This window comes from Mustela nigripes, chromosome 13 (genome assembly GCF_022355385.1).
Source record: "Mustela nigripes isolate SB6536 chromosome 13, MUSNIG.SB6536, whole genome shotgun sequence".
Taxonomy (NCBI): Eukaryota; Metazoa; Chordata; class Mammalia; order Carnivora; family Mustelidae; genus Mustela; species Mustela nigripes.
The window spans coordinates 67,558,115-67,576,584 of NC_081569.1; the positions used below are offsets into that span (position 1 = coordinate 67,558,115).

Genomic DNA, 18,470 nt, shown 5'->3' on the forward strand with positions numbered 1-18,470 from the left:
CTAGAGCCTTGAGAATTGTCATTCTGAACTCTAGATCTGACATATTACCAATGTCTGTATTGATTAGGTCCTTAGCCTTCGGTACTGCCTCTTGTTCTTTTTTTTGTGTTGAATTTTTCCTTCTTGTCATTTTGTCCAGATAAGAGTATATGCAGGGGCAAGTAAAATACTAAAAGGTTGGCAACAGCCCCAGGAAAATATGCTTTAACCAAATTAGAAGAGATCCCAAATCATGATGGGGCAGAAAGGGGATAAAAAGAGGTTCAAAAAGGAAGAAAAAAAAAAAAAGAAAAAAAAAGAAAAGAATTTAAAAAAAAGAAAACACCTAAGAAAAATATAAAAAAGAAAAAACATATATATTAGATAAACTAGTAAAAAATCGTTAAAAAAGAAAAAGGTAACAGTTAAAAAAAAATTTACCTGAAGGCGAGAAAAAAAAACAAAAAATGAAAAATAAAAAAATTAAATTAACTGCAAGACTAAAAAAAATCACAGGGAAAAAGCCATGAGTTCTGTGCTTTGCTTTCTCCTCCTCTGGAATTCTGCTGCTCTCCTTGGTATTGAAACCGCACTCCTTGGTAGGTGAACTTGGTCTCGGCTGGATTTCTTGTTGATCTTCTGGGGGAGGGGCCTGTTGTAGTGATTCTCAAGTGTCCTTGCCCCAGGCGGAATTGCACCGCCCTTAACAGGGGCCGGGGTGAGTATTCCGCTCAGGTTTGCTTTCAGGAGCTTTTGTTCCCTGAGCGCTTTCTGTAGAGTTCTGGAGGACGGGAATACAAATGGCGGCCTCCTGGTCTCCAGCCTGGAGGAGCCGAGAGCCCAGGGCCACACTCCTCAGTGCGCCCTCAGAGAACAGCGCCCAGTTACTCTCGTCTGCCTGACCTCCGGCCGCGGTCGGAGCTCACTGAGCCTGCGACCGGTTCAAGGTCACCCCGAGCTGCGAGCTTACTGTCGGCTCTGTCTCTGTAGCCGGCTTTTCCGTTCCAATACCCGCAAGGTCTGCGACACTCAGACATCCCCGATCCTTCTGTGACCCTGCGGGATCTGAGGGTACGCTGACCCCGTGTGGGCTTTGCCCCGGGTAGCCTCTGGAGCGATGTCCCTCAGCAGAACAGACTTTTAAAAGTCCTGATTTTGTGCGCAGTTGCTCCACCACTTGCTGGGAGCCGGCCCCTCCCCCTGGGGTCTATCTTCCCGTCGCTTTGGATTCACTTCTCCACCGGTCCTACCTTTCAGAAAGTGGTTGTTTTTCTGTTTCCAGAATTGCTGTTCTTCTTCTCTTCGATCTGCCGATGGATTTTCAGGTGTTTGCAATCTTTGGATAAGCTATCTAGCTGATCTCCCGCTAGCTGAAGTAGTCTCAGCCTGCTACTTCTCCGCCATCTTGATTCCTCCTGTTTCAAGATATTTTTAAAATTTTCTTTTGATTGATTCTTTGACCCACTCATTGTTCCAGAGTGTGTTGTTTAATTTGTGCATATTTGTGATTTTCTAACTTTCTTCCTGTTATTGATTTCTATGTATTTTGATTGGATTATATGATTAGAGTAATTATAGTTAAGTAAGGATTTACTGATGTCGTCTAATTGTTTTATGGCATCTTTGTGGCTGCTTTGTTCCATTCATTCTCTTTGCTTCCTTCGTGAATTGATGATTTTCCATAATGGCTTGCTTTGATTTCCCTCTCTTCACCTCTCATGAATTTGCTTAGGTTTTGCTTTGTGGTTAATGTGAGGGTTACATAAAACATATAAGTCTATTTTCTGCTTATAATTTAACTTTGACTGCATACCCAAACTACTCTTCTACTCCCCCTCTTTTATGTTTTTGGTGTCACTATTTACATCCTTTTTTATTGTCTCTCCATGAAGAAATTATTATAGCTATCGATATTTTTAATATTTTTGTCTTTTAACTTTCATACTGGAATTAAGTGGTTAACATACTACCATTCTACAGTATTAGAATATTCTGAATCTAACTACATGCTTACCTTTGCCAGTGTGTTGCATATTTTTATAAAATTTTTTGTTATTAATTAGTGCCCTTTCATTTCAGCTTGAAGAACACCTTTCAGTACTTCTTGTAAGGCAGTTCTGGTGAATTCCTTAGCTTTTGTTTGTTAGAGAAAATATCTCACCTTCATTTTTTAAAAAAAATCCCCTTTTATTTTACAAATTCTGTCATCTTTTTTTTTTCCTTTTATTTTATTTTATTTCTTTTCAGTGTTCCAGAATTCATTGTTTATGCACCACACCCAGTGCTCCATGCAATACACGCCCTCCATAATACCCACCACCAGGATCACCCAACCCCCCACCCACCCTCCCCTCTGAAACCCTCAGTTTGTTTCTCAGAGTCCACAGTCTCTCATGGGTTATCTCCCCCTCCAATTTCCCCCAACTCACTTCTCTTCTCCTTCTCCCAGTGTCCTCCATGTTATTCCTTATGCTCCACAAGTAAGTGAAACCATATAATTGATTCTTTCTGCTTGACTTATTTCACTCAGCATAATCTCCTCCAGTCCTGTCCATGTTGACACAAAAGTTGGGTATTCATCCTCTCTGATGGAGGCATAATACTCCATTGTATATGTGGACCATATCTTCTTTATCCATTCGTCTGTTGAAGAGCAACTTGGTTCTTTCCACAGTTTGGCATCTCTGGCCATTGCTGCTATGAACAATGGAGTACAGGTGGCCCTTCTTTTCACTACTTCTGTATCTCTGGGGTAAATACCCAGGAGTGCAATTGCAGGGTCATAGGGAAGCTCTATTTTTAATTTCTTAAGGAATCACCATACTGTTTTCCAAAGTGGCTGCACCAACTTGCATTCCTACCAACAGCATAAGAGGTTTCCCCTTTCTCCACATCCTTTCCAACACTTATTGTTTACTCTCTAGTTAATTTTTGCCATTCTAACTGGTGTAAGGTGGTATCTCAATGTGGTTATGATTTGAATCTCCCTGATGGCTAATGATGATGAACATTTTTTCATGTGTCTGTTAGCCATTTGTATGTCTTCTTTGGACAAGGTTCTGTTCATGTATTCTGCCCATTTTTTGAAGTGATTATCTGTTTTGTGTCTGTTGAGCTTGAGGAGTTCTTTATAGATCTCAGATATCAGCCCTTTGTCTGTAGTGTCATTTGTGAATATCTTCTCCCAATCTCTGGGTTGCCTCTTTGTTTTGTTGACTGTTTCCTTTGCTGTACAGAAGATTTTGATCTTGATGAAGTCCCAAAAGTTCATTTTTGCTTTTATTTCCTTTGCCTTTGGAGACACATCTTGAAAGAAGTTTCTATGGCCGATGTTGAAGAGGTTACTGCCTATGTCCTCCTCTAGGATTCTGATGGATTCCTGCCTCATGTTGAGGTCTTTTATCCATTTTGAGTTTATCTTTGTATATGGTGTAAGAGAATGGTCGAGTTTCATTCTTCTACACAATTTTCCCAGCACCATTTATTGAAGAGACTGTCTTTTTTCCACTGTATATTTTTTCTTGCTTTGTCAAAGGTTATTTGACCATAGAGTTGAGGGTCCATATCTGGGCTCTCTACTTTGTTCCACTGGTCTATGTGTTTGTTTTTGTGCTGGTACCATGCTGTCTTGGTGATCACAGCTTTGTAGTAAAGCTTGAAATCAGGCAACGTGATGCCCCTGGTTTTGTTTTTCTTTTTTAACATTTCCTTAGCAATTTGGGATCTCTTCTGGTTCCATACAAGTTTTAAGATTATTTGTTCCAGCTCTTTGAAAAATGCCAGTGGAATTTTCATTGGGATGGCACTGAAAATATATAGATTGTTCTAGGCAGTATAGACATTTTAACAATATTTATTCTTCCAATCCATGAGCATGGAATGGTTCTCCATCTTTTTGTGTATTCTTCAATTTCTTTCATGAGTGTTCTATAGTTCCTCGAGTACAGATCCTTTACCTCTTTGGTTAGGTTTATTCCCAGCTTATGGTTTATAAGCTTTATGGTTATAGCTTATGGTTCTTGGTGCTATAGTAAATGGGACCGATTCTCTCATTTCCCTCTCAATGTTTTCATTGTTAGTGTATAAGAAAGCAACTGATTTCAATAAATTGATTTTGTATCCTGCCACATTACTGAATTGCTGTATGAGTTCTGGTAGTTTGGGGGTAGAGTCTTCACATTCACTTTTGATGGACGCATTTGCTTGTTAAAGTATTTTGTTTTGTTTTGTTTTGTTTTTAGTTTTTTGTTTTTGTTTTTGTTTTTTATTTCTTATCTGAAGCTGATGAGCCATTGCTAGCTTTGAAGATGGAAGAGGGCGATGGAATTAAAGAATGTACACAGCTTCTAAAGGCTTCAATAAAATTTCTTCCACAAAACCTGTAGAAAAAACACAGCTCTGCTAAATCTTGATTTTAGCCTAGTGAGACTCATTTTGGATTTCTGACTTTCAGGAGTGTAAGATAATACAGTGTGTTGTTTTAAACAGCTAAGTGCTAATTTTGTTACAGCAACAAGAGGAAACTAATAGAGTCTCTAGTGATCTGTTTTCTTACTGTGTATAAGAAATTATGGTAATAAAAATTTTGTTGGTGAAAAAATGAAACAAAAATGAAAGCCAATGATAATGTAAGTAATGGAACGGAGTATGTAATGTACAGACAGATGAAGCCAATGAGTAATTACCTAATAAAGGTAATTAGTTTATCACCTAATAGTGATTACTTTATCCTGAAAAAGAAATTTTTGATACATTAAGGAGGAGAATGCTGAATTTGGCATTTTAGATCTACAATATAAACCTTTTCTCTAAGAAAGAAACAAGAGAACAAGAAATAAGAAAAACATGTCTTATAAAATTCTTTCAACAAGTGCTCTAGCCAGTGCAAATAGTCACAAGTAAGAGATAAAATGTAGTAAAAGTCAAAAAGGTCATTTATGATGATAGACTCAGGAAACATTTGACTCTTGATGGATATGCAATATGGGAAAAAGCATGGGAAAGAAACCTGTAAAAACATATTCATGATTAAAAAAAATCATGACTCTCGTGTAGCCTTAGTTTTCCACTTAACTTTTTGCCAATGCATAACAAGAAAGCCTGATGCGGGGCTTGATACCAGGACCAGGACCATGACCTGAGCTGAAGGCAGAGGCTTCAACCCACTGAGCCACCCAGGTGCCCCTTTAATTTCAGTTAGTTAACATACAGTGTAATATTAGTTTCAGGTGTATAATCCAACAATTCCACACATATAATTTTTTTTAAAAAAAGATAGGCAATTATCATATGGTTTCACTTATTTGTGGAGCATAACAAATAGCATGGAGGACATGGGGAGATAGAGAGGTGAAGGGAGTTGGGGGAAATTGGAAGGAGAGGTGAACCATGAGAGACTATGGACTCTGAAAAACAATCTGAGGGTTTTGAAGGGGTGGGGGGTGGGAGGTCGGGGTACCAGGTGGTGGGTATTATAGAGGGCACGGATTGCATGGAGCACTGGGTGTGGTGCAAAAATAATGACTACTGTTATGCTGAAAATAAATAAAAAATAAATTAAAAAAAATATAGGCATCAATATGGCATGTTTTATAAGGCAGAGAATTACCATTTTTTTTTAGCTGGAGAAAGCAAGATACTGTATACAAAAAGTTCTATTTATCAAAATAATGATCAATATGTAAATGATTTACTCATACCTGACAACCAAAGAAAAATGTTATTCCCTAGTTCTTCTTTAAATTCATCATTAAAAAGATTACTGGATTCTGGAAATGCTTCCTGGAATGTTGCATAGATGGCCTGTGACAAACAATCCGGATACACCTACCCAAAATAGAGTCATATTAGAATAATTTTATATTTTATGTAGTATATGTAAACTACTAAAGAAATGATTATTAAGTTTGTGAAATAAACAGGTCCCTTTTTTCTCATAGCTTGTGTTTGGCCACTTATAACTTTTTTGTACCTCTAATTGAGGGACACGAACAAAGAAGAGTTGGGAATAAAGTCAGTTTAGCTATTTGTTGGCATTTTAGAAAATTTAATTTGGATAAAAAGATGAAGTTAACAGTTAAGATAAAGTCTGATGACTCTATTTTAAGTTTTATTATTTATTTCATTTAGAAAATTTAACTTGGGTAAAGGATGAAGTTAACAAGAGTAGGCTTGATGGTTATATTTTAAGATAAAGTTTGATGATTATTTATTTCATTTAGCCTCGGTATTGTTATGCTCTTTTAGAAAATGACACATATAGGTCATTATAATAAAAAATATATTTATGCATTTTTAAACTAAACTATAATTGGCATATAACTCTGTAAGTTTAAGGTACACAACATGTTGATACATGTTACATATTGCAATATGATTACCACCATAGCATTAACTAACACCTCTATCACCTCACATAATTATTATTCTGTGTGTGTGTGTTTGTGAGAAGAGTAGCAAGCATATATTTAAACAACTGAAGTCTGTTTAGGTAAGTTAATATATTGAAATTATTAGTGTATTGTTTACATATGAAAACTATGATCAGATATCAACAAATATATGGTTCTACCATTATTCTATTAGACATAAAATCCCTAAACTACTAAACTCCTCTTAGGAAGGGACTAAACATAAAAGTTACAATTTTTATATTAAATTTTTAAAAAAGATTTTATTTATTTATTTGACAGAGAGAGATCACAAGTAGAGAGGCAGGCAGAGAGAGAGAGAGAGAGGAGGAAGCAGGCTCCCTGCTGAGCAGAGAGCCTGATGCGGGACTCGATCCCAGGACCCTGAGATCATAACCTGAGCCGAAGGTAGCGGCTTAACCCACTGAGCCACCCAGGCGCCCTATATTAAATTTTTTAAAAATTTTATTTATTATTCTTGTACTCAGCAATCAAATAAATACCTAAAAACACATTCAGTCCTTAATATTAAATGTAAAACTTTGTAATCTAAGTGTCCCTTAGAGGTCACTGTCTTTGCAGTGTGTAAATGTTCATTTATACAGCAAAAAGGCTTCACAGATTTTGTTAAGTTAAAGATCTTAATATGGGAAGATTATATTGGATTATCCAGTGGGCCTTCGTGGCAATCACAAGTGTCCTTGTAAGAGGAAGGCTATGGAAATTTTTACTACAGAAGAGAAGAAGGCAATGAGATGGTAGAAAAAGAAATTAGAGCAATACAACCAGAATCCAGAGAATGCTGTCAGCCACCAGAAGCTAGAAGAGATTAAGAAATGGAGGGCCTCTTAAAGAAACTGGCCCTGTTGATACCTTGATTTTAGCCCTCAAGGACTCATTTTGGACTTGTGGCCTCTATAGCACTAAAACAATGAATTTTTCTTGTCTTGAAAGTCACTAAATTTGTGATAATTTGTTATAGCAACAACAAGAAACTAAAACTCATCTACTCCAAGTGGCAAGTGATAATATTTGCTGATAAGTGATAATATTTTTTGAATAACTCCATGATTTTTATTTATTTATTTATTTATTTTGGTGGTAGTTGTGGTGGGGGGGGGAATGCTTTAACATATTTGTGTATTTAATTTTATTGAAATGAATCATGCCAGAAATAATCACGTATTTTGGGATAAAAATCATAGTGACATTCATTTAAAATTAAAAGGTTGAACAAGCTGAAAAGGGGAACTTCTTTAAGTTTTCTGTGAATATCTCATCTTCATGATTAAGGACCAAGTATCAAATTGTGTTGGGAAAATTTCTGAAGGTCTATCATTGTATGACACTGGAAGAAAAGCAAGTAAAAGTCATACTAAATCTGTTTAGATTCAGCTAATTTGTACTGAATAGTGGGACATGACAGTGACTTTTTGATTCTTAAAAATTAATAAATTCCTCTTTGTTAGGTAAGGTAAATCAGATGAACAAGCAGTAACAAAATCCTGACTTATTTGAATGAGTGAAATACAATGGAAATTTGTCATCAGGAGATAAGACTTTATTTCTACTAAAACAGCTCTGGAGGAGATAGACGTATAGGCAGATGTCTTCATTCTCAAGCACAGACACAGAAAGGGAGTATTAAAAGAAGACTGAACCCAAGCCAAGTGGTCAAATCACCTATATGTACATTTTATTTGTTCTGAAAGAGGTTTTGAATCTTGATTAAATAACTTCTTATTTCCCCTCAGAAAAAGCCACAAAAAAATAGGGATCCAGAAAAAAACCAAGTCATGATTTGAGAAAAGTTATAAATATAATATCTATCAAAAGGTATATCCATCCCAGGAGAGAACATTTGGACAAAAAGATATGCAGTGGTGCCAGTACTTTCTTTGCCCTGTTAAATAGGCCTGTTATCCTTTTCTCAAGAGCATAATGTTAAAGAATGCTTGATGTCATCAAACCATGTAGGTAGACAAGGCTCATCTACCACAAAAGGACAGAAAATTGAAAGATCATGGATAAGAGAAGTATTTGTTTTTGTCATTTTTAGACAATTTGCCCCAAATCCTAACCATTAACTAACTTTTACATGGAAATAAAAAATATTTTAATATTAGCAGAGAAAATCCAAGTCCATCTTTCAGAACACCACTGTTCTATAAAATGACAGTTCATGAATCACAGTCATAATCAATCTCTTCCAGCTATGGAACTGAGAGACCAAATGTGTTGCCCAAGGTCACCCAGGTAATTAGCAGATTCTGGACATTAGACCAAGTCTCCTTATTCCCCATCGACTATTGTTTTCCTTTTTTTTTTAAACTGGTTTCCTTTTACAGACACTGCATGTATATGGCTGTGAGTAAGAAAGATAGGTGAAGACTGAAAATTATGTTTTCATTGGGAAGGACATTTTACTGTTTTTAAGTTTTACTGCTCTACCCATGAAAACAGTTATCAACTCCAAAATATGAATGTATTTCTGATTTACAGATGTCAATAAAACAAAGTAAAAGTGACTTCTGCTTTGAGGTGCTGGATATTTAAATTTACAAGTATCTAATGAAATTCCTATACATTTTCATTTCACATTACTGAAGGACACAAATTATTTTAATCAATCCTATTCACTAGTTATTATAATAACAAAAATATAAAACAAATATTTGATTATAAATATGTCTGTTTTCATTTACTGTAACAGGTACTTAGTCCTTACATATAACATAAATCTCTCAAGTCCTCTTAAACAGAACAGAGATACATTATAAGTAAAAGAAAAATGATAATTCTATAGGTAAACAGAAAAAAATAAAGAATATGCACAGAATAAGACAGTAGTTTTCAAATTACCAATATGCAAAAAAAAAAAAAAATCTATACCACATTAAGGAAATTCTGTAAGACTTCAAGGCAAAGGAATACAATAAAATGAAGGGGGTGGGGCGCCTGGGTGGCTCAGTGGGTTAAATCTCTGCCTTCAGCTCAGGTCATGAATTGAGCCCCACATTGAGCCCCGCATTGGGCTCTCCACTCAGCGGGAGGTCTGCTTCTCTTCCTCTCTCTCTGCCTACTTGTGATCTCTGTCTGTCAAATAAATAAATAAAATCTTTAAAAATAAAATAAAATAAAATAAAATGAAGGGGGAAAGTAACTTTTAAAACATTATAAATACTTTACTTCAGGAAATTTACTTTCAAAGTAACAAAATATGTTCTAATAGATATTTTAATAAAATAACTATTTTTAAATTTTCATTTGCTCTAAAAATGCTTAGTGTAACCAGTTAATTTCTGTTTACCTGAAGGAATGCATCTTTTCGACTTGCAGGGATGTTCATGAAAAGTATCACATAACTTTCTGAAATTCTGTCAAACAAGGAATCTTGATTCTCTCTGTCAGGCTTAAAAATAAAACATTTTCTGAAATTAAAAGCACTAATATTATAATTTTAAATTGGAATTTGTATGCATAATGTCAGTAATTTTATTTATTCTTACAAGGCAGATCAGTGAGAATGAATATGGGTTTGGTATCATGCAGACCTGAATTTGAACACTGGCATTGTTATTCATTAGTTTCCTTACCCTGGGCTAATCAGTCCTAGTTTCCTCATCTGTCAAATGTATATAAAATATATATACCTTAAAGTAGCATAGTAAAATAATGACAAGAATCATGTTTAGTTTGATTTTGTCTTTCAGGCACTTAGCACAGTGCCTGGCACACAGAAACCCTACACACATTTGATGAGTTAATGAAGGTTCCTGCATTAAAGCTGGCATGTAGAGGCAATCAATGACTATTACTTTCTTTTGTCCTATATCTACTCCAACTTACTATCAGTAACTCAGTGTGAAATTAAAGCAGTTACTAGGATGAGACAATCACAGTCAGAACTAGTAAAATTGTGACACAATGGCTAACCTAAAACACAGTAAATACATTGTAAGAAGAGAGAAATGTATAGATAATAATAATCTCAATATTATAGTCAAATCCTGATAGGATGAACTTGGGAAGATGGTGCGGTAGGGAGCTCCTTCTTTGTTTTTCAGTTTTTCCTTTCATTAGTTGCCTCTCTGATCTTTATTATTTCCTTTCTTCTGCTTATTTTGGATTTCTTTTACTCCTCTTTTTCTAGTTTCTTATGATAAAAGGTGAGGTCATAGTTTTTGAGAACTTATTTGTAATATAGTATTTCTAATATAGTTATTTTAATCCTCTAAACTTCTAAATACTGTTTTGAGTTACATCCCACAAACTTTATTTTATTTTTTAAAGATAATTATTGATTTGAAAGAGAGAAAGTGTGAGTGCATGAGTAGTGGGGGAGGGGCAGAGGGAGAAGCAGACTCCCCACTGAGCAGGGACCCTGATGTAGGGTTTGATCCCAGGATCCAAAGATCATGACCTCAGCCAAAGGCAGATGCTTAACTGGCTGAGCTACCCAAGCAACCCAAATCCCCAAAATTTTAAGTATATTTTCATTAAATTCAAAAATACTTTCTAATTTCTCTATTGATTTCTGGTTTGACCTACAGATATTGAAAAATGTGTTATTTAGTTTCCAAATATTTGAAGATTTTCTGGATAGCTTTTTGTTACTCATTTTGGTCTGAAAACATACTGTTTGACTTGAATTGTTTTAAATTTATTAGGATGTTTTCCTAACCCAGAAAGTAGCTAATAAATGTTTAATGTGTACTGTTGTTGCTGAAAGGAATATTTAATAAATGTCAAATTTGATCAATTAAGCTGGTTGACAGTGTTGCTCAAGTCTTCTATATCATTACCGATTTTCTGTACAGTCTACCAATTATTGAGAATGAGGTTTTGAAACACCTCAGTATACTTATTAATTTCATTTGCCCTTGAAGTTTTAAGTTTTTATTAAACGTGTTTCAAAGCATTTTTATTAGGTGCACATATATTCAGGATTGTTATATTGAGGAATCAACCTTTTTTTTTAATATAATTTTTTATTTTTTATAAACATATATTTTTATCCCCAGGGGTACAGGTCTGTGAATCACCAGGTTTACACACTTCACAGCACTCACCAAAGCACATACCCTCCCCAATGTCCATAATACCACACCCTTCTCCCAAACCCCCTCCCCCCAGCAACCCTCAGTTTGTTTTGTGAGATTAAGAGTCACTTATGGTTTGTCTCCCTCCCAATCCCATCTTCTTTCATTTATTCTTCTCGGAGAAAGACAACTATCATATGATCTCCCTGATATGAGGAATCAACCTTTTTTACCATCATACAGTTACTCTTTTTCCCCCTGGTAACATTCTTTGCTTTGAAATCTACACTATATGATAAATTCAAAAAAGTTGTAATTTTATAGGTTCTATCGCTTTTCTTTGTTGTTACATGGGTGGAAATGATGTGTTTTCCAGCTTTCTGAATCTTTTTGGGAGCCCAAGTCCCAAGGACAATTTTTAAACATTAAGCATATGGCAATATCATTACCAAAGTTCTTCTAGTCAAACATCATTAGGGAAACTTTTGTCATTAGCCTATCAATTGATCAGCAATTTTTGGAATAATTTTTGTTCTATTAATATAGTAATAATAGTAATAATGATGATGATGATGGTGATGATATGTTCATTGAACACTTACTATATATATATCCCCATATAAACAAATTTACATGCACTTTCTCATTTAACCCAGAAAACATTTAAATTAAGTGATTTTTTTTTTAATCTTACGATAGATTTAGAGAGGTAAATAACTATTCTAGGTCAAAACATTTACTAAGTGCATAAAGTTGTTTTTGAAAGCCAGATCTCTTAACTCTATTTTATTGATTCCCATATTACATTTATATACTATTTCACAGTTTACTGGGTATCTTCTCCTTCTTCTTTTTTTTTTTTTTTTTTTTTTTTTTGTGTGTGTGTGTGTGTGTGTGTCTTATTTGTATCACTTTTAATACAGCAACCTTAGAGGGAAAAAAAGCAGGGTATGTTTTATTTTCTACCTGTTTTGTTTTTTAGAGATGAGATAAGTGATGCTCAGAGATATTTTTTGACTAGCCCAAACTCTTAAAAATAACTATTTGGGAAAACTAGATTTAAAATTCTAGTTTTCTGGATCCAAGTTCAGTATTTTTTTCTACTAGACCAGGTTACCACTAAATCATGGGCAATAAACAAGGAAAATTTGGTTTTCTATTAATCATATAACAATTACTGAAATAAGTTAGAGCCATCACACTGAAGCATGCTATATTCTAGAGTATGATTATATATATTTTCATATTATACTCCAGGTAACTAAACTGAACAAGTGGTTCATGGTTTTAACATATTCCAGGTATAAAATCAGTACTATTTATCCTTCCAAAGTAGATAGAATTTATGTATTTTGCATCCATTTTAACATATTTATATATATCATATATATTTAACAATAAATCCTCTTAGAAATAAAATAATAGAGATTATTGAACTAAACAGATGAAAGAAGAACTGTTCTAGTTAAATCATGGAGAGTTTGCTTCAATTTGCCCCCTTTAGTTTCTAAAGAACACTAGCAGAACACTGACCCAGCCAAATATATTGGTTCTCAAAACATGACAAAAATCAGGACCCTAGAAATCTTAGTAAATTATAATGTTTTAAAACTATTACTAAATTATTACATTTTAATTTCAGAAAGCTGGTTTCTAGAGAATAGTTTGATTAAAGATAAAAAAAAAATTCTAGGGGCACCTAGGTAACCCAGTTAAGCATCCAACTCTTAATCTCAGCTCAAGTCTTGATCTCAAGGTTATGAGTTCAAGGTACACATTGGGCTCCCTACTGGGCATGGAGCCCAATTTAAAAAAAAAAAAAAGAAAGAAATGATAAAAAATTCTAATTCCTTATTATTGCAAAAATAATCTTATAAATGTAGTGAGTTATTCATATTTTTGTGTTGTCTGTTTATTCAAAACAATAAAATACTATAATTTCCTGACAAGACAATAACTAGAACACTTCTAGATTATGTTTCTTTCAAAAAACTTGTTATATATAATCTCAACAGATTTAAGTGGGAATGTAATGTTTCTCTGTCTTCCTGGGAAAGCATAAATTCAGGACTCATATCTAGAGAAAGAAATTTCAGGTAATGTAATTCCTGATTTCACAAATTTCCCTTAGTAATTATCTTTTTATTACTGATATGCCATTTCCTATGCATCATCCAGAGCTCCTAACAATACCAGAAATATAGGACAGAGATTCTTAATCTAGAGTAATTCTAACCTATAGTTTATCCTAACATAAAGCACTAACTGAATGGTTTGTATGTAAAACTGGTTAACACCCAATTTCTTCATGGTGTAAAATTCCTGTGACAATCCATAAGCAGGTTTGTGTGAGTAATCTGAGCTGGAGAAGGTAGAGAGTCGAGTCCATTTTCAGTCTTCCTTGATGGAGTGGCACACCTTCTTAAAGCTTAAGACCGTGATCCCTGGGGTTGACCTTATCTTCCACTCTTCCAGATCCACACAATGGTATTCACCACTTTTTCCAGGCTCACATATTCTCTAACATGAGACTTGTGTGCTGTTTATTTCCATTCTCTTGTTTCCCAGAGACCTTTCCCAAATATCAAGATGTCTTTCTCTTCTTAATGCTAATTAATTTCTCCTCTTAATGCTAATTCTTTTTGAATCAAGTAAAGGCCCTCTCTTCATCTGCTCCATAGCCTATTTTCCAAATGAAACCACCTTCAGTGTCACTGATTTGCAGAGGGTTTTCATTAGCTGTTTTTCAGCACATTATAGTACTAAATTAAGCTACAACTTTATTATTCATTACACTGCTTGATTTCACTGATCTTTCTCTGACTAATGAAGACTCAGATCATTGAAATCCATATTAAAGTTTTAACTCCTATGAAAAGACTCTAGATTTTGAATAGGATTTCTAACATGTATAGAATACTAAAAATCCAAGTTCTATGAAAAGATCTAGAAAAATATTTTTTTGTACCAGTGCCACCTCTACTAAAAAATTAACTGTGCCCCAAATCAACTTAAGAACTAAGTTTAAAAAATAACATCATACCTTAAATTTATGCAGAAACCACCACCAAAAGGAATCATGTAAAAGAGCAATAGAGGCTTCTGAGAGAAAATGAGTCTTCCAGATTTTGAAAACCTTTTCCTATGGAAAAAAAGATGCACGGAGGTCAAATTAAAATCCATTATAAGGGGCACCTGAGTGGCTCAGTGGGTTAAAGCCTCTGCTTTCGGCTCAGGTCATTATCCCAGAGTCCTGGGATAGAGCCCCGCTTTGGGCTCTCTGCTCAGCAGGGAGCCTGCTTCCCTTCCTCTCTCTCTGCCTGCCTCTGCCTACTTGTGATCTCTCTCTGTCAAATAAATAAAATCTTAAAAAAAAATCCATTATAAAACATGTTAATGCAAATAGGCTTTATAAAGAATATGTATTCAGTGGTTATAGACTAGCATTTTTCAAAATAAATTTAATTGTGCCATATATGTAAAATTAAATTTTCTAGTAGCCACTTTATAAAAAAATAAAAGGTGAAATTAATTTTAATGACATATTTTAATCAATCAAATATATTTAAAATGTTATCATTTCAACATATGGGCATTAAATTTTAAATTTTTTCTTTCTTTTTTTTTTTAGATTTTATTTATTCATTTGAGAGAGAGAGAACACATGAGTGAGGGAAGGGCAGAGGGAGAGAGAGAGAATTCTCAAGCAGAGTCCCCGCTGAATGCAGAGCCAGATATGGGGCTTGATCCCAGGACCCTGGGATCATGACCTGAACTGAAGGCAGATGCTTAACTGCCCAAGTCATCCAGGTGCCCTGGGCATTAAATTCTTAATGAAATATTTTACATTCCTTTGTAGTAATAGGTCTTTCACATACTGTATAAATTTTATACTTACAGCACATCTCAGTTTGAATAATAAATTTTCATCATAAATACTAGATCTGTTTTCAGACTTCATAAATACAGAGTTGTGATTTTGCTCCAACCAAAACTGAAAGTTTACAATAACTGAATTAAGTATTAGTTTTAAAATTTATATATAAATTAAGAGAGAAAATAAAAAATTCATCTCAGTCACATTAACCACATTTCATATATTGAACAATTATACTTGCCCAATAGCCATTGAAATGATAGTGTAGGCTAGACAAAGAACAGCAAACTCCAAGGTACATGCTACAATTTCTCTTCTATTCTAAAGACAGGTATCTTGGAATTCTATCCCAACAAGCTCTTTCATAAGTTTAGACCCCATTCAAATAGAGTATACTCTTAAAGAAATCAATAAAAATTGTCACATAAGGTTAAATCCATTTCCCATGACTATAAATCTTAGTTTGAATAGGCACATTCAATAGACCATTTTTATCTCATTTACTAAACGTTTTTAAATACCAGAGTCAATAGAGTTCAAGACTTACTTTAATGAAATCCATAGGTAAGAATTCCTGTTCCTCAACACATGTCTATAGAAAGGACATCATACAGACTTTTTTTCTTTTAAAGATATTTTATTATATAAATTGTGAGGCAGCCAAGTCTAAATTATTTACAGTGAATTCCAATAGTCAAAATCATTTGATAATAGGATGTTTCATCTCTTCAGATAGGTAGTTATGAATTGGAGTTTTTGAATTAACGTATAACGTATTATTTGTTTCAGGGTACAGGTCTGTAAATCATCAGTCTAACATGATTCACAGCACTCACCATCACACACACCCTCCCCAATATCCATCACCCAACCACCCCATCTCTCCTTCCCCCTAACCTTCCCCTCCAACAACCCTTAGTTTGCTTCCTGAGATTATGAGTCTCTTAGGGTTTGTCTCCCTCTCTGGTTTCATCTTGTTTCATTTTTCCCTCCCTTTCCCTATGCTCCTCTGTTTCTCAAATTCCTCATATCAGTGAAATCATATGATAATTGTCTTTCCCTGATTGACTTACTTCACTTAGCATAATACTCTCAGTTCCATCCATGTCGTTGCAAATGGCAAGATTTTGGATATTTTGATGGTTGCATAGTATTCCATTGTATATGTATACCCCATCTTCTTTATCCATTCATCTGTTGATGAACATCTAAGCTCTCTCCATAGTTTTGCTATTGTGGACATTACTGCTATAAACATTTGGGTACACGTGCCCCTTCGAATCACTACATTTGTATCTTTAGGGTAAATAACCAGTAATGCAATTGCGGGGTTGTATGGTGGCTCTATTTTCAACTTTTTTAAGAACCTCCATACTGTTTTCTAGAGTGGCTGCACCAGCTTGCATTCCCATTCCCACCAAGAGTGTGGGAGGGTTCTCCTTTATTCTCATCCTCACCAACACGTGCATTTCCTGACTGGTTAATTTTAGCTATTCTGACTGGTGTGAGGTGGTATCTCATTGTGGTTTTGATCTGTATTTTCCTGGTGCCGAGTGATGCTGAGCACTTTTTCATGTGTCTGTCAGCCATTTGGATGTCTTCTTTGCAGAAATGTCTGTTCGTGTCTTTTGCCCATTTCTTGATTGGATTCTTTGTTCTTTGGGTGTTGAGTTTGGTAAGTTCTTTATAGATTTTGGATACTAGCCCTTTATCTGATATGTCATTTGCAAATATCTTCTCCCATTCTGTCGGTCATATTTTGGTTTTGTTGACTGTTTCCTTTGCTGTGCAAAAGCTTTGATCTGATGAAGTCCTAATAGCTCATTTTGCCCTTGCTTCCCTTGCCTTTGGTGATGTTTCTAGGAAGAAGTTGCTGCGGCTGAGGTCAAAGAGGTTTCTGCCTGTGTTCTCCTCAAGGATTTTGATGGATTCCTTTCTCACATTGAGGTCTTTCAGTCATTTGGAGTCTATTTTTGTGTGTGGTGTAAGGAAATGGTCCAGTGTCCTTTTTCTGCATGTGGCTGTCTAATTTTCCCAACACCATTTGTTGAAGAGACTGTCTTTTTCCCACTGGACATTCTTTCCTGCTTTGTCAAGGATTAGTTGACATAGGGCTGAGGGTCCATTTCTTGGCTCTCTATTCTGGTCCATTGATCTATGTGTCTGTTTTTGTGCCAGTACCATGCTATCTTGATGATGACAGCTTTGTAATAGAGCTTGAAGTCTGGAATTGTGATCCTGCCAACTTTGGTTTTCTTTATCAACATTCCTCTGGCTATTCAGGGTCTTTCCTGGTTCCATATAAATTTTAGGATTATTTGTTCCATTTCTTTGAAAAAAGTTGATGGTATTTTGATAGGAATCACATTAAATGTGCAGATTGCCCTAGGTAGCATAGATATTTCCACAGTATTTTCTTCCACTCCATGAGCATGGAACATGTTTCCATGTTTTCTTTCCATTTTTTCCATGTTTTCTTTGTGTCTTCCTCAATTTCTTTCATGAGTACTCTATAGCTTTATGAGTACAGATTCTTTGCCTCTTTGGTTGGATTTATTCTTAGGTATCTTACGGTTTTGGGTGGAACAGTAAGTGGGATGAACTCCTTCTTAATTTCTCTTTCTTCTGTCTTGTTGTTGGTGTATAGAAATGCAACTGGTTTCTGTGCATTGATTTTATATCCTGATTTTTATACCAAAAAGACTAGTCATCATGTATTCTTTGGGGGCACTTCTCTTCCAATGGCCACTAATTATAGTATGGAGTACACAAGGTAACAGCTTCAATTTAGTACTTAGTACTTAACAGCTTAGATTTAGTATTTTTTCATTACAAAGAACATATGTGAAGTACATAAAGAAAAAAGTAGAAAATTGAAATTCTGGGGGGGAGGAACAATAATTTTGCTTAAATTATTTGCAAATTTCAAGTAAAGATAATTTTAACTGTACACTAACTGCACAATTGCTTCTATTCTAATTTTGGTTATGTTTAGTATCACTAACTTCCTTTTTCAGTAAAATTTCAAATTCTTTAAAATATATCAATATTTAGCCAAAACAACCAAAAATTGGAAATTGGCTTAAAAACAAAACAAAACAAAACCCAAACCCAATTTAAAAAGTTAAATGATTCTCTCCTCTCCCCTACCCACTTTGTGAT

The 18,470-nt window shown here is 34.8% G+C and overlaps 1 protein-coding gene across 3 annotated transcripts in view; it reads right to left on the minus strand.

Moving 5' to 3' along the window:
• Window positions 1-18,470, minus strand: part of FAM227B (family with sequence similarity 227 member B) — a 42,327-nt gene that overhangs the window by 3,432 nt on the left and 20,425 nt on the right. For all 3 annotated transcript variants that reach the window (XM_059372794.1, XM_059372793.1, XM_059372795.1), the window contains 3 exons: window positions 14,475-14,573; window positions 9,700-9,801; window positions 5,679-5,805 (listed from right to left, as the gene is read on the minus strand). In XM_059372794.1, coding sequence (XP_059228777.1) covers window positions 5,679-5,805; window positions 9,700-9,801; window positions 14,475-14,573 — 328 coding nt within the window. The remainder of the gene's footprint in view (window positions 1-5,678; window positions 5,806-9,699; window positions 9,802-14,474; window positions 14,574-18,470) is intronic.